General features: G+C 48.1%; 5 protein-coding genes across 5 annotated transcripts; 1 reads left to right on the forward strand and 4 right to left on the reverse strand.

Annotated features, from left to right (window-relative positions):
* Positions 1-1043: 1043 nt before the first annotated feature.
* On the reverse strand, positions 1044-2936 carry VTN77DRAFT_1099 (uncharacterized protein; the record flags this gene model as incomplete). The annotated part of the gene is made up of 6 exons (XM_069416793.1): positions 1044-1193; positions 1266-1456; positions 1527-2098; positions 2147-2221; positions 2276-2654; positions 2726-2936. 6 exons carry the CDS (start codon positions 2934-2936, stop codon positions 1044-1046), a joined length of 1578 nt encoding a protein of 525 aa, XP_069273053.1.
* A 509-nt stretch (positions 2937-3445) lies between these two features.
* On the reverse strand, positions 3446-4978 carry VTN77DRAFT_1100 (uncharacterized protein; the record flags this gene model as incomplete). The annotated part of the gene is made up of 4 exons (XM_069416796.1): positions 3446-3765; positions 3819-4303; positions 4367-4558; positions 4653-4978. The coding sequence occupies 4 exons, from the start codon at positions 4976-4978 to the stop codon at positions 3446-3448; spliced, it is 1323 nt and encodes a 440-aa protein (XP_069273054.1).
* A 1919-nt stretch (positions 4979-6897) lies between these two features.
* Positions 6898-7430, reverse strand: VTN77DRAFT_1101 (uncharacterized protein; the record flags this gene model as incomplete). Its single annotated transcript, XM_069416797.1, has 4 exons — positions 6898-7079; positions 7138-7223; positions 7273-7307; positions 7356-7430. The coding sequence occupies 4 exons, from the start codon at positions 7428-7430 to the stop codon at positions 6898-6900; spliced, it is 378 nt and encodes a 125-aa protein (XP_069273055.1).
* A 502-nt stretch (positions 7431-7932) lies between these two features.
* On the forward strand, positions 7933-8391 carry VTN77DRAFT_1102 (uncharacterized protein; the record flags this gene model as incomplete). Its single annotated transcript, XM_069416798.1, has 2 exons — positions 7933-8050; positions 8162-8391. 2 exons carry the CDS (start codon positions 7933-7935, stop codon positions 8389-8391), a joined length of 348 nt encoding a protein of 115 aa, XP_069273056.1.
* A 1795-nt stretch (positions 8392-10186) lies between these two features.
* VTN77DRAFT_1103 (uncharacterized protein) lies at positions 10187-12172 on the reverse strand (the record flags this gene model as incomplete). Its single annotated transcript, XM_069416799.1, has 5 exons — positions 10187-11245; positions 11313-11349; positions 11405-11632; positions 11695-11997; positions 12063-12172. The coding sequence occupies 5 exons, from the start codon at positions 12170-12172 to the stop codon at positions 10187-10189; spliced, it is 1737 nt and encodes a 578-aa protein (XP_069273057.1).
* Between the last annotated feature and the right edge of the window lie 1213 nt (positions 12173-13385).

A 13385-nucleotide genomic window follows, 5' to 3' on the forward strand; every position in this document is an offset into this window, starting at 1 on the left:
TAGATGGGGAAGAATAAGAATTGAACCTGCCCGGATAAGATAATGAAGGAGTAGATATCTCTCAGGTCGGTAGGTATCTTCAATTCCCTTTATGTCTTGATTGGGTCAAGCTGTTATGCACGAAATAAAATTGTGAAATAAAGAAAAAAGGGGCCCTGCGTCTTCAGAGGTTCCGTATATGCAGCTTTGTGTTTATGCCTGCAACTACCTAGGTACCTAACCACTCCGTTATCTGTAGGTAGGTAAACTAACTAGGACAGTACCCCAGGTTTTCCCCATTAAAACACGGAGTAAAATGTGGGGGGTGGGGGAATTAATTAGGGCACTAGCTAATAGCCACCTACCTACCTTAGGTAGGTAGCCCTAAGTAAATACCTACCTGCCAACGCTCGAAGTAATAATATGTTGTGAGAAACCGGCATACCTATCGGAATTGGTTTGAAACCAATGCCATGGCGTTGTTTTCGGCCGATTCTGACAACATAATAAACTACTTAAGCTTAGAAACAGTTGACTTAGCGCTCCGACGGGGAAAGGATTTTCCTCCAATAGATACGGAGTACATTTATACCTACCTACCTAAGTCCGAGGTATCTATCCGCTATGTCGTACGTAATGTACTCCGTAATTCATTATTATCATGAACTTCGATTGCGTTTGAGGTTAATCACATCACTCTTCTCTTCCCACTCAAGTCGAAACCCAACTCGAAAGGGACAACAGCAGCAGCAACAGGGCTTTTTTTTTTTAAAAAAAAATAAGTCAATTGATTTGACAAAACTTCAATCTAGATTATGGATATATTCTACCTTTTCCAGTTACCGTATCAACAAAATCACGATTGATATGTGCATCCGTGCTTGCTTGCAGGACATATAATAAAACAAGCGTATATATACTTTATTTCATATATGAAGTACACATGAGGGCACAGCAATTAATTAAGGCCATAAATGCTACCTACTGCTGTCACAATTATATACATACTGCTTGCAGTCATAAAAAAAGATTGCACACAGATAAGATTTGCTGAGCAGCTGAATTCACCTTACGTATTCCACCTGCTCAACCTCGACCTCCCCCTCCCTTGCTTTCGAGCCCAAAATCTCCTCCGTAACCGGATTGACCTTGCCAATCGTGGCATCCTTGCCATCGAAGAGTAAGGCGATCTGCTCCAAACTGGGGCCTTTCGTCTGGTGAAAAGAATTAGACTGTATTCTCCATTTCCCTCTCAGAGAGGGGAATTTCTGCAGGTATGTCCGCACCTCAATGAAGAAGATGTAAACCACAACAAACTGCACAATAATCCACCCGACGTAGAAGAAGTAGAACTTCCACGCAAAGGCGTCGATTCCGAGGGGGTTGACGTAGGTGTTGAATGCGCCGCAGGCGCCGGTGAGGAGCCAGAAAAGGGCCATGCCTTTTGCGCGTAGAGTGTAGGGGAGAATCTCGACGACTGGTTGGTAACGGAATCAGTATTATTGTTACAATTGAAAAAAAAGGAAGGGGAAGAAACAAGGACCTACCATATACCATCATCGCGCCTGTCCAGCCCAGATTATGGGCTGCATTATACAAGTAGATAAATGCTACCGTGGCATACGACGCCGACTGGCTCTTGGTCTCAACATACGTGCCCGTCGTCGCAGTAATGATCGAGAAAACGAGCCACATGAGCGCCATACTCCACAGGAGAAGCGGCCGTCTCCCTACCCTCCCAGGCAAGAACGCAAAGGCAAAGGAGCAGGCAAAGCTGAACATCTGGCTCGTGGCCGTGATCAACGTCGTGTCCAGCTGCGTTGTGATGCCCGCCGAATTGAGCATGCTACCCAGGTAGTACGACACAAGGCCGTTGCCAGACCACTGCTTGCAGATGCCGCACCAGATCAGGATGAACGAGCGCCAGCGGTTCCCGCGCGTCGCGAACAGCGTCTTCCATGAGGTCTTCTTGCTGGCGAGTTCGAGCTCGATCGTCTTCTGGATCTCTTCGAATTCGTACTGCACTACGGGATCATCTACGTTGCCGGCGCCGTGGTATTTGATCAGGGTTTGCAGTGCCTGTTCTTCTTTGCCCACGCTGACGAGCCATCTTGGAGACCTGGCGATGTCAGTCAAGAGCACGACTGTCTAACTCACAGCTACCCACTCTGGAAGCACCAGCGCTCCGATCATAATGGCGATCGAGGGGAGAGCCTGAATGATCGTTGGCGTTCGCCACGCCCTACGCGAGTCAGCATATGTATATACATCCATGTCAGGTCAGGAACAAACTGACCATGTACTGGTCGACCGAAACGAGCCAAACGTCACCCACGACGCCAGGATCGCTCCAGCACTGTACGTCGTATTCGATATAGCAGTCGCCGTCACCCGATGGGCAGGATACGCCAGCTCAGCCAGCAAGACGGGTCCGATGGCAGCGACAACCACGCCGCCGATGCCCAGGAGCAGTCTGCCGGCGATGAAGGCGCCGTCGCTCTTCGTGGCTGTGCACACAACGACTCCGACCAGACACAGCACCGAGCCGAAGTGCAGGCTCATGCGCCGGCCGAAACGGTCGGATACCCAGGCAATGAAGATCACGCCGGCGACGTTGCCGACCCAGTATGCGGCGCTGAACGCGCCTAGAAGGCTGCCGTGGGGGTGATTGAAATCTAGCCAGCGTCAGCGAGAGTAAACAACGGAGAATACGACTTGAAAGAGGGGAGGGGAGAGAAAGAGGCACCATCTTGCCACCGCTGGAGTTGCTGCACATTATTGATCAGCGAGGCATCGTACCCCTGGGTGAATTCGCTGAACAGGAGGAAGAAAAGGCCCAGGTTCAGCGGTCGCAGGCCAGGGTCCTTGTACCATGGCACTGTCTTGTTGTTCAGCGGCGTTGTGGCCTCGAGGGCGCGGCGATTATCTGCGTTGCTGTGTTCTGCCTTCCAAAGCATGTTCTCGTTGCAATCATGACAGAAAAGAAATCAATGGATGCGTGAAAAACGGTGAGTGCATGTGAACAGGCGGATTTAAATACATACCAAGGCGGGTGAGAATTCAAGCTCAACGAGTCAACCCTTGCAAGCGCTTAACTCTAGATAGGGTTCTAGTCCAGACTCCACACATACTGTAGTCCACCGTCCACGCCGTATCTCCCCATCCGCAGCACCTAGTTTAATTGAGCCAGAAGCATCCCAATCCATGGATGGCGGCATTGCCCGTCAAGCCGAAGTGGGGAAGCCCACTTTGCGCTGGGGAATCCCCGCATTTCCCCGGACCCCAGCTTTTCGGCGCTCGGGCCAGCGCTGACCGAGAGGAATAGACTCATCAAAGGGGTACTCTGTACAGTACGTGTATGCATTCTCTTGCCCACTGCAACGGAGTACAGTAAAGTATGTATATACTTCGGTACAGCGTAGATAAATTATTGCCATAGAACAGGGATATATACGATGATAACTAATTACACAGCTAAATCCATCACAACCACCTTCCGATCAGTATTATCTGCAGGTTCTGTCCTCATAAATACTGACAACATCTGACGACCGTCTCGGTGGTACAAATCCAGGTGCGGCTCGCCTAAGAATCTATCCTCGCTCCACAGAATCCGGTAGGTCGGCACTTCTCCTTCCAGCTCTGCACCAACGATCGTCAACGTGTTGTCGCGATTACCAGGGAGGGCGAAGAAGAGCGTGTCCGTGTCTGACGATGCGACAACACTGCCTCGTGCACCGGTGTTGGTTGGTCGAGGTCCGGGAAGAGCATGTTTGCTCCATTTACCTGTTCTCGTCAGTACGGCTTTGATGCGCTTCCTTTTGGAGACAGTGACGAACCGATTGGGTTTCGGTAATAATGGATCCACACCTCGTGTTCTCGGTTCAGGACATGGAAGCCGCCTTTCCGGTCTACTGTCTGCGATTCCTGATTCATGATGCCGCTGTTCATGGGGATTTCAAACACGATCAGCCCAGTGGCATTGGGATAGATGCTTTCACCCTGCCGCAACGACGCAATCACCTGGCCCTCCGAGTTGCGGAACGTTTCACCCGCGTCATCGCTGTATGCGTAGAACAGATTGTAATTGTTCTCGGGCCCATTGGGCCCGGCGTTGGCCTTGTGTCGTGTTGAGTTTGGGTCGTGGACACCTTCATATTCGATGAAGCGGCGATAGGTACCCGAGACGTGAATCCGTCCGTGAGCATAATCGAGCCCGTTGACATAAGGGTTATTCTCCACCCCCGTGAGAAACTGTCCCAGGTATGAATATTCATGGCTGTTGCTCGTGTACTTGAAAAGAAGGTCGGAGCCGGCGCCAGCCCTGGAAGGGTAGAGAGTCCATCAGATTTCAAATTGCTTCTCTTCGTTTGGTTATTTTACTTACATGCCAACCCGGTAACTCAGAAGAAGGTCATTGCCGACGGAGAGAAATCGAGGATATGTGACTTCTTTAAAAAGAGATTCCGGACAGGTCGAACTAGGCAAGTGGTTCAGGGTCGGCCCGAACAGAGAAGGAGTCCATGAGAAAGCATCCGGTTGGTTAGCGAGCCCTTCTATTGACACGCGAAATCGTAATCTGAATTCTGTCAGCTACAGAGATGGCAACAGTGACAATCACAAGATGATGAGAATGCATGCAACAGGACAACTCCTGAATGAGACAGACATACTGGTCACAATGGTGATCGAAAGAGACATGAATCGTCCCATCTCCTGCACAGATGCCTATGGAGATCGTGTTATGGCCATCATCGACGGTCTGCTCATAATCTCGAAACGTCAAGGTCTCCCAGGATGACGAAGGTCGGTCAAGGCGCCTTCGGCTGAGATTCACCAGTAATGGGCCCCCGGGTACTTTGTCGTCCTTGTTGGAGTAGAAGCACACATACTGCCACCCTCGGTAGGAGAGGATGGCATTCTGCTGGAAGGAATTGGCGTTGATGCGATGCTGTCGTTTGGCGTCGAGCGCCAGTTCGGATGATGAGACCAGCTGCATGATGGCAAGTCGTTGCAATGGCTTGTAGAAGGTGAGTCTTGTCTGATAGCGATATGTGGGTAGGCATGCGATAGCCCACGATAGGTCGGGGTCAATTTCACCGAGACTGCAAGCCCCTGCTCCTGATTGGTGCGAAATTTGATGTCAGGCTGTGGGCAGTGGGGGATTGAGTCGTAGCAGAAAGACGTTACAATTATAATAATCCAAATGATGTCTATTTCTCTATTAATAACTACCTAGGCAGGTAGGTATGTACATTCTGGCCATGTCATGGACTCATGGTCCACTGCCCCGCGGTACCTGGTGAGTCAGGTTGGACATGACCTAGATATCGTCTTACCCATCTAGTATCAGATCCAACGGTTGGCACTTAGCTAAATCACAACTTGCTGTGGACTCTAGAATAGAAATAGAAATATCCCTATTATTCAAGCTTACCATGGATCAATTATAGAACAGTAATTACCATAAGTACATGTATGAACAGAGAATAATGCCGGTAAACCAACTCCCTCAATCTGGAGAGCTTCTCCATGATTAGAAGAGAATAAATCACATGAACGGCATCGAACATTAGGACGGGCAATCCTGAGGCCACCTGGGCTACTAACGAAAGAAAAACCAGCACGCCGACTGGCTTCTCTAATCGAATAAACCAGAATTCTCAAAATAAAAACTCATTCATGACATGTAATTACAATCTGAACACCGAACTAATATAATATGAATGAGAGATTTCCAGCCAAGTGATGCTATGCAATTTTCTTGCGGCGCAACTCACTCTGGCTTTCGACCATACACGACATAACTAACCAGCATGCAGTTAGTTAGTTCTCAAGGCAGTCAAAGGCAGGTGCTTGTTACAGAATCAACTGATAAGTCACGTAGAGAATGGATCTTCGGATTTTTGGCATCGTTCCTAGCCCCAGCTGCAAGAACTGTTACTTCCTCTGGCTTCCATAATTCAAATCTTGTCAACACGGCAATGGTGACTGCCTCAACACCTAGCGAGGACACATAAGACCAAGTTCCAACTTTTTTCTGAATTAATATAAGTTGAAGTTAGTGATAGTTAAAATGAAGAAGGAAGGGAAGACTGCATCACATACATATAATATGGATCTTTGGGCCAGGCTCTCATTGGCACCCGATATTTCTGCACATGGATATCTATAAACCCTGCTTCATGGAACCACTCCTCAAGATGTGATCCTGGCCTACTTCTCAAGCACTGTGCCTCTAGTAGATCCATCCTCAGACTTCAGTTGCACATCCCAGTCCTGAAACTCTACTCAGCCTCCAGGCTTGGTACAGCTGATCGTGAAGTCAGCACAAAGAACCGAGAGGATGAAGCAATCGCAGAATGTAGACAAAACATAGCAACGAAGAAATCAAGATAATGGAGGGGAGACAGAGCAATGATTGGGCTGTACATCAACGGCGCAACAATGCGAGGACCAAGAGGTTGGATGAATGGCAGGGGAAACAGAACAACGGAGACCACATGCTAACACCACCACGGCGCAAGAGACGGAGAGACTGAGAGGCCACATGCAAGGTGCTGGGGACAGCAGAATAGAAGTAACCTTACTTGAAACATTGCTTTATCAATTTCCTGAAATCCTTGATAGAGTAACACAGATAACGAGCATGGATGAAGTCAAATGGACTGTTCTCATATGCCCATTCAGACTCAATATCATCAACAAGAAACCTCACATTTGGCGGGACCCTAATGGAATGTTCAATAAAGGAGGTAAGTGCTTACTAACGAGGACGGCTGAATAGGACTCGGATCATTGCCAATAACCTAAGGAAATATCTTAGCCAGGTGCCATTCTCCCATTAACAGGGGGATACTTGCCTCTGCAGAAGGGTACTCATCGGCTACAAGATAAGTCTCTGTGAAATATAGCAGTCTAGTTCAATGGCTTACCAAAATCAATTGCCCATATTCCAGTCCCAGTACCAATGTCAATAACTCGCTGTGGTGATGGCCCAATATGTGCAAGAAACAGTTTCCTCTCCATGATTGTCAGAGTCAACTCATGGGCCACATCTAGGCGATCGGCCTCTTCCTCGTCATTGGGAAGGAGATAACCTTTTTATAGTAAATTAGTAAGACTGCAGACTTCTAGTCCTTGAAGAATAGTCCTTACTGCCATCGCGATAACCATGATAGCGCCTCCCATTCTCATGGCGATAGTCCAGAACAGAAGAAGTTAAAGAGGCAGTGTAGGTCGAGCTGGCATATCCAATCAGTCGCATAACTGCAATAAAGGTGGTTTACCAACAGCTCATTTCCATAGGTAGAATCATAATCAGTGGCCTAGGGTCCCATTAATTAAATTCATAGCAACACTGAACTCTTGCGAACCTGAACATCGACTTCAATGGCAGGTTGAAACTCGCTCTGCGTAGAAGGTTCGATTTGTGTAGTAGTCTCTGCCATTATTGAGTATAGTTTCGGTGATAATAAGAAATGAAATTGAAGCAAGAGGGACAACTCTCCATTTCCACTCTTTTGCCTCCAGCTGATCTCCTTGTCCAAGGCCACTCTCGTGCGTATGGGCATTCCTGTTCTGGTTTCGCTATGCAGTCAGAACCTCAAGGACTTAAATAGATGATTATCCATCTATCCCGACCTCTTTACTGATAAAGATGTTCTTCCAAAGACTCAAAGTGTTCTGCAATGCCTCTCGTGATGAGGGGAGATGGAATCTATCTTGTCCTGATATAAGCTTGGACGACCCTTAGCAAAATATGGTTTTATTTTCCTATACCTCGCTCAAATGCCAACCGACCTAACGTCGCTCTCGACAGAACTTATCCTGCAAATTCTGCAATTTCTCTCTTCACCTAGAGATCTCTACTCCTCCATCCATGCCTCTGCATAGTTTTATCGCATCTTCCTTTCCTACCTATCGATCCTCCTTCGTGACATTCACCCCGCCATGCGAGCAGATGCCTTGTTTGCTCTAGACGCGCGACAAATTACAGAGATTCTGGAGCACGGGTACGATATTGCGTCGGTTAAACAGAAGTGTGGCAGCCTCTTAGAGAGCTATACCTGTAAGCGGGGTCAAGGACTCTACAAAGCCATATCTGATTGTTCCTATTTATAATACTTAGTCTCTTTATATTCAGCTATAGAAGACTTCATAATAGATTACTATAATAAAGTATTATACGAGATGAAACTGGTGCCCTATGCAACCCCAAAAGAGAACAAGGGTACTACCAACATGGAGCAGAGACTGTGGTCCACCGAGCTGGCACGTCTCCAGCGACGCCTTTTCCGCCTCGAAATCTACATGAGGCTTTTCTATGTCTCTCAGATGAGGTTTGGTGGCCTATATCGACTGGACCAAACAGAATCTGCTCAGGAATTTGTCCCGGGACTTCCACCTTGAGAAGTGGAAGAGATTATATGCATAACACAGTTCCTTACTATTCCAGTTGGCGAACTTTTCGGCGGGGTCGACGATTTTGTCACAACTCTTTGCAAAAAAAAAAGGTCGAATCCTATAAGTCTCGGAACCCCAAAAAAGGTCTAGCTTCAACTTCCTCAAGCCCCGACGCTGATACTGAATCGGAAGTGGATAATGGTTGGCTCAGGTTACTAGATTAGTTTTCTCTATGGTTTTTGTTATTGAAGTATCTCATAAGCCTTATATACTATAAGGATCATGTTTATTCCTTATCTCTAATGGCCTTTTATTTATATAGAAACTATTACGCCTACTATTATAACATTTTAGAAATATAATCTTAGACTTTAAGCTTAAATCATAGAGTAAATGTATATCTTTAAAGAGCACTACAGCAGTCTGTTCCTATAACTGGCATTAAGATTAAATATAGGGAAAGTCATAATAGTACCCTCTATATAATAGGTACCTTATTCTATAAAGGTTCTCTAAAAGAGTATAATCAGGATTAATAGGAGGCATTTAGGGATTAGGTACTAATTAAGATCAACGCTCCAGCGAACCTCAACCTCCGAAACCAAGGTTACGTCTTCTAGTCTCACAGTCGACTGGAAAGTGCCGGTATCATCCAAAGTCCTCGTGCCCTGCTGGACTCGATGTTCGATTTCCCTCCGGGGTATCAAGACTACTCAGATCTACTAGGCACTAAAGAGAGACTGGGACATCTCCACATTCTGGGGCGGGTCATTGAGGAAGTGAGTCATGAGATTCGGGAGGGTCATGATATCTTCAAGAGGAAGAGGTTTGATTTCGATTAGAGAAGTTTAGCCGGTGTACTGGTTCTTTTTTCTCTTTTGTTAGGATGCCAGGTGGCTTCAAGATTACCCGTCCTAATATTCTGTGCAGTTTATGTTATTTATTCTCTTCTAATCATGGAGAATCTAGCTTTCGAGATCTCACGAGCGAGTTTGTTGGTTGGCATTATTCTCTGTACAGACATGTGCATACATACATACAACCGAATCCTTTTTTAGAAGGAAGGAACCGAAGCCCAAATTAGTTTTAGTTTTACTTAATACGCCATTCCCTGTTCATCTCGGAGTTGCTTGTCCTCCAGACAACAGTAATTCGACTCAAAGTTTTCTCCCAATTGTCCCCAATGATATCAAACCCTTGTTGACAACAAGCACAGCGTCTACATACATTGATCAGATGTGACATGGTATCTTTCATTGAAAGACGTCTCACTAACTTAACACCCCAAAACAATCCTCGACTCGTAACCATCCAGCGTATTGCAGAGAAGTAAAAGGCCAGAAAGAAGTATCACAGAATGACGTCAGCAGATGCCTCACCTATAAACGCGTTTATTATGTATGTACGATTCATTCATCGCTCGTAGACCCTGGTAAATGTCTTTTTTAACGATAATCGAGCCATCAGCCTGGCGGAGTTTTTGTGGGCGTCGAGAACTGACCGTCCTCCAAATGCACTGTAACGTTCAATAAGCGTCCAGAGACGTGACAAGACATCTTTATCTAATCTGACACGGCAAGCTGTCTGTGCCATCCTGGTAAAGGTTGAGTCCAAAGGCGACATCCAAAGTCGACATCAGACCTCTTCGAGTTCATATGTACGGTCCACCGGGAAAGGACCGACTTTGCGGCGCAGACATGACAACCCTGGAGCTTCCACGCTGTGGTGGAAGGCTAGAAGAACTCAGCCCACAATCTCGCAAGGAAGAAATTCTGTACGGCGACTGGGTTTTCACGTCATGTCATGTCCAGGGTTCAAGAGCAACCGACCCTAGAGGCATCAAGGGAGACTCATGTAGAATGCCCATGCCCATTCCAGCTGACCCATTCGTGCCTGACAAAACCCCCGTAGGTAAGTCGTCTGCATATGGTGTCGAAAAGGCCGGCGAATGTTCAATCGTTCCGGGTTGGCTGTAGTCAGATAAGCTGGCTGCATCGTCCCCGTGGTCCGAGGTTAAGGGAGAGCTGGCATATAAGTGACAAAAGCCGGGACGAGGAGCATACAGATTTGGTGATTGGAAAGGCGATCCCGGCATGGCAAGCACCGGGGGTGAGTGAATGGAGGACGTGTACGCGGTATAGGCGGAGGAAGAGGTTGTAGACGGTGAAGAGGTGGCAAAAGGGATATCGGTAAAGACATGATATGGGCTTGGTGGAGTCGCAGTGAAGGGATCCATCGGTCCAGGTTGTTGGGTCCACTGAGCACAACTCTTGTAATCGGCAAGGACACGGCGAGGGAAGTCCATCAGAGAGGCGGCCAATTGGACTTCAGGTAAATAAGGATGCGTTGCTTTCCTCGACAAAACAATTCTGTCGATATCCTCAAGAGGAGCAACGGCCATGCAACCAAGATACGAGCCCCCGATCCCAGGGAAAATAGGTTCAATGGCCAAGGCTGTTCCAAGGAACTGGGCCAAAACTGCCAAGGCACAGAGATCGGCCTCTCCCCCGCGAAGCATTTTTGTTGGTAGCCAGAACAGCCATGTTCGCAGTGGCTGAAGCCTCTCAAAGGCATTTTCCGGTGATTGGATCGGCAGGTCGCTGCGCAGCTGCTGGACGAAACCCAGGAGATCCGTGATTTTGTCGAAGCATTCCCCATTGTGTTGAACGCGATCCCGGAGCGTCTGGAGGTCTGCGAGGGCAGCGTCAATTCTTTCTAGATTATCATCTTGAAACCGATTGGCGCTCCCAAGGTATCCTGGAGTCATTGCAGCTCCCAGAGGGCGAAAGGCTCTTTGACCCTCCAGAAACTGGGCGAGTTCGGACTCTTCCTTCCAATAAGGATGCATTGCATCCAGGACCTAAACGAATTTCGTCATGAGAAAATGCCAATTCCATTGTGTTGAGTACTCCGTATAGAATCCTTACCGATGAGAGACCTTTCTGCAGAGATGCCCATGATCTCCTGATGGATGGGTTAGATCGTCATGACCTTTCGTTTCGGAAGTCATAGTACTAACCACTCCGTAGCTTGCCAGGACAGCAGCATGGATGCAGCCAAAATCGCATCACAGTTTTCCTTGGAGAATGTACCGATCGCCTTCTGCAGGCCCTTGATTGCCACTCCTCGATGATGATAGGACAAATTCTCCGTCTCTTTACTTCCAGTCATGAATGCTAGATGAGATGCCGAAAAGGCCAGAATCGAACTCATCACAAAATCACTTGATACCGCGATAGCGAGGAAGCTGATAGCAGAGAACATGAATACCTGGTCCAAGAAGATACAAGATAATCGATTAGGCCTTACCATGGCATTTTAGGCGCCCACACGATGCCATTACTCAAACCACGGCGGTGAAAATCAATCGAGAGTCCAGCAATGTGATGAATGAGTCGAAGATCAGTCCGAGAGAACTGGTACCAGTTGTTCTGAGGGCACTGAGCCAACTCGGGAAATGGAGGAATGCCGGCCAGGCGCCAGTTCTCTATTTCCATCTCGATTTCCGGAGTCATCATTAGGTTAGGCGTCCCAGGACTCCGGGACGCTTCTTCTCGGGCTGCTGCCACATCCATATAGTCACATCGGCAGTTGTGCTTGGTGCAATTTCGGCTATCAAAGCCATCCGTCAGTTTCTTCTTTCTAAGCATTCAACTGACTGATACAGAAACGCATACCATTGAGGGAAGGTCTCGTCACATCGAATATGCCTCCTCTTACAGGTCTTGCAACCGTTCCTGGACTTGGTATGACTCTTGCGTGGGGGTCCACCTCCTGGTCCTGCCATCACTTCTTCTCAAACAACAACAAACAAATAGCACGGTGAGAGAAACGAATGACTGAAGAGGCAAGAAAAATACATCCAACAGATCAAGCTCAAGCCATAAGTTGTCGAGCCCTAATTAATGGAGTGTTTTGTGCAAGTTTGCCTCAAACCACGTCGGAATACACAGGAGTCATACCAAGGGAATAATCAGCAGTATGATACAAGAGGTTGTCCCTTATAGTCCTGAGTCCGACAAGATGAGACGAAGAATCAAAAAGGATCCAAATTTGGAATTCTTGGCAAGTAGATAATCCCGTCTCGTATGCAAGGACCAGCACAACACGTGTTTGGAATACGAGGATGTGTGAAATCCCCAGAGAGATCGTTGTCTGCTGCAACGGTTGCGATGGGGTGGGAGCAGGTAAGCAAGGCAGCACAGAACCAATATAAGCTCACAGTTCAGCTGACAATAACTTGGGGGATGAATTACTGCTTAAGAAGTTTGGAGACAGTTAATCCCCGAGCGACAGGGCCACTGCGCGACGTTCGAGACATTCAACCGCCACGATGGGGGTCAGATGCTGGTGCCCCGGAATGTAAATCTAGTGGATCGACTAGCTAGCTCGTTCTGATCGTCTTCTTGGAGGCCGTCATGTTGAGAATCTGAGCGTTTCGGGTAGGCCTTGCCTGGCACCCTGCGTTCTTCAGCTCTTGAATCGGAGAAAGGCCATTTGAGACGCATTTCGGGGCAAGAGCCATTCTGGACGCTAGCGAGCATCAATGATCAAACGGTGTCCCACCGGCGGGGTCGAAGCACCGACAGCGTTCAAAGGAGGCGAACAACGGACGTTAATGTTTGGTTATTCTTCCACGCGGGTTGGGGCCGGTGACTGGCCTGACGGGACCCGACAATCTCGATCCAAGACCCCTTAACCACTAACTCATAGGGTCCGTTCAGGGCCTGCCAGGCCTCGACCTGCTACTGGCTTTGGGAATCGCTGGGCCCAGGCTGTGTCTGAAAGCTTGCAGTAGCGCATCGCGCACGGCTGGGCGGTGGGTCATGGGCCCGACCGTGCCAGACTCGATGAAGATCGGGACCTTCAAAGGACCGACGGCGATGGACCGACAGTGATGACCGACACCGATGTTGAGTGCGGGCTCCCTTAGCAACGCAGCCTCTTCTCCCGATGTGGACACCGCTACATTCATTCTTAACTGATGAACGCAGAAGCAT

This window comes from Rasamsonia byssochlamydoides (genome assembly GCF_041956645.1).
Source record: "Rasamsonia byssochlamydoides strain NRRL 3658 unplaced genomic scaffold VTN77scaffold_118, whole genome shotgun sequence".
In the NCBI taxonomy this organism is placed as follows: domain Eukaryota; kingdom Fungi; phylum Ascomycota; class Eurotiomycetes; order Eurotiales; family Trichocomaceae; genus Rasamsonia; species Rasamsonia byssochlamydoides.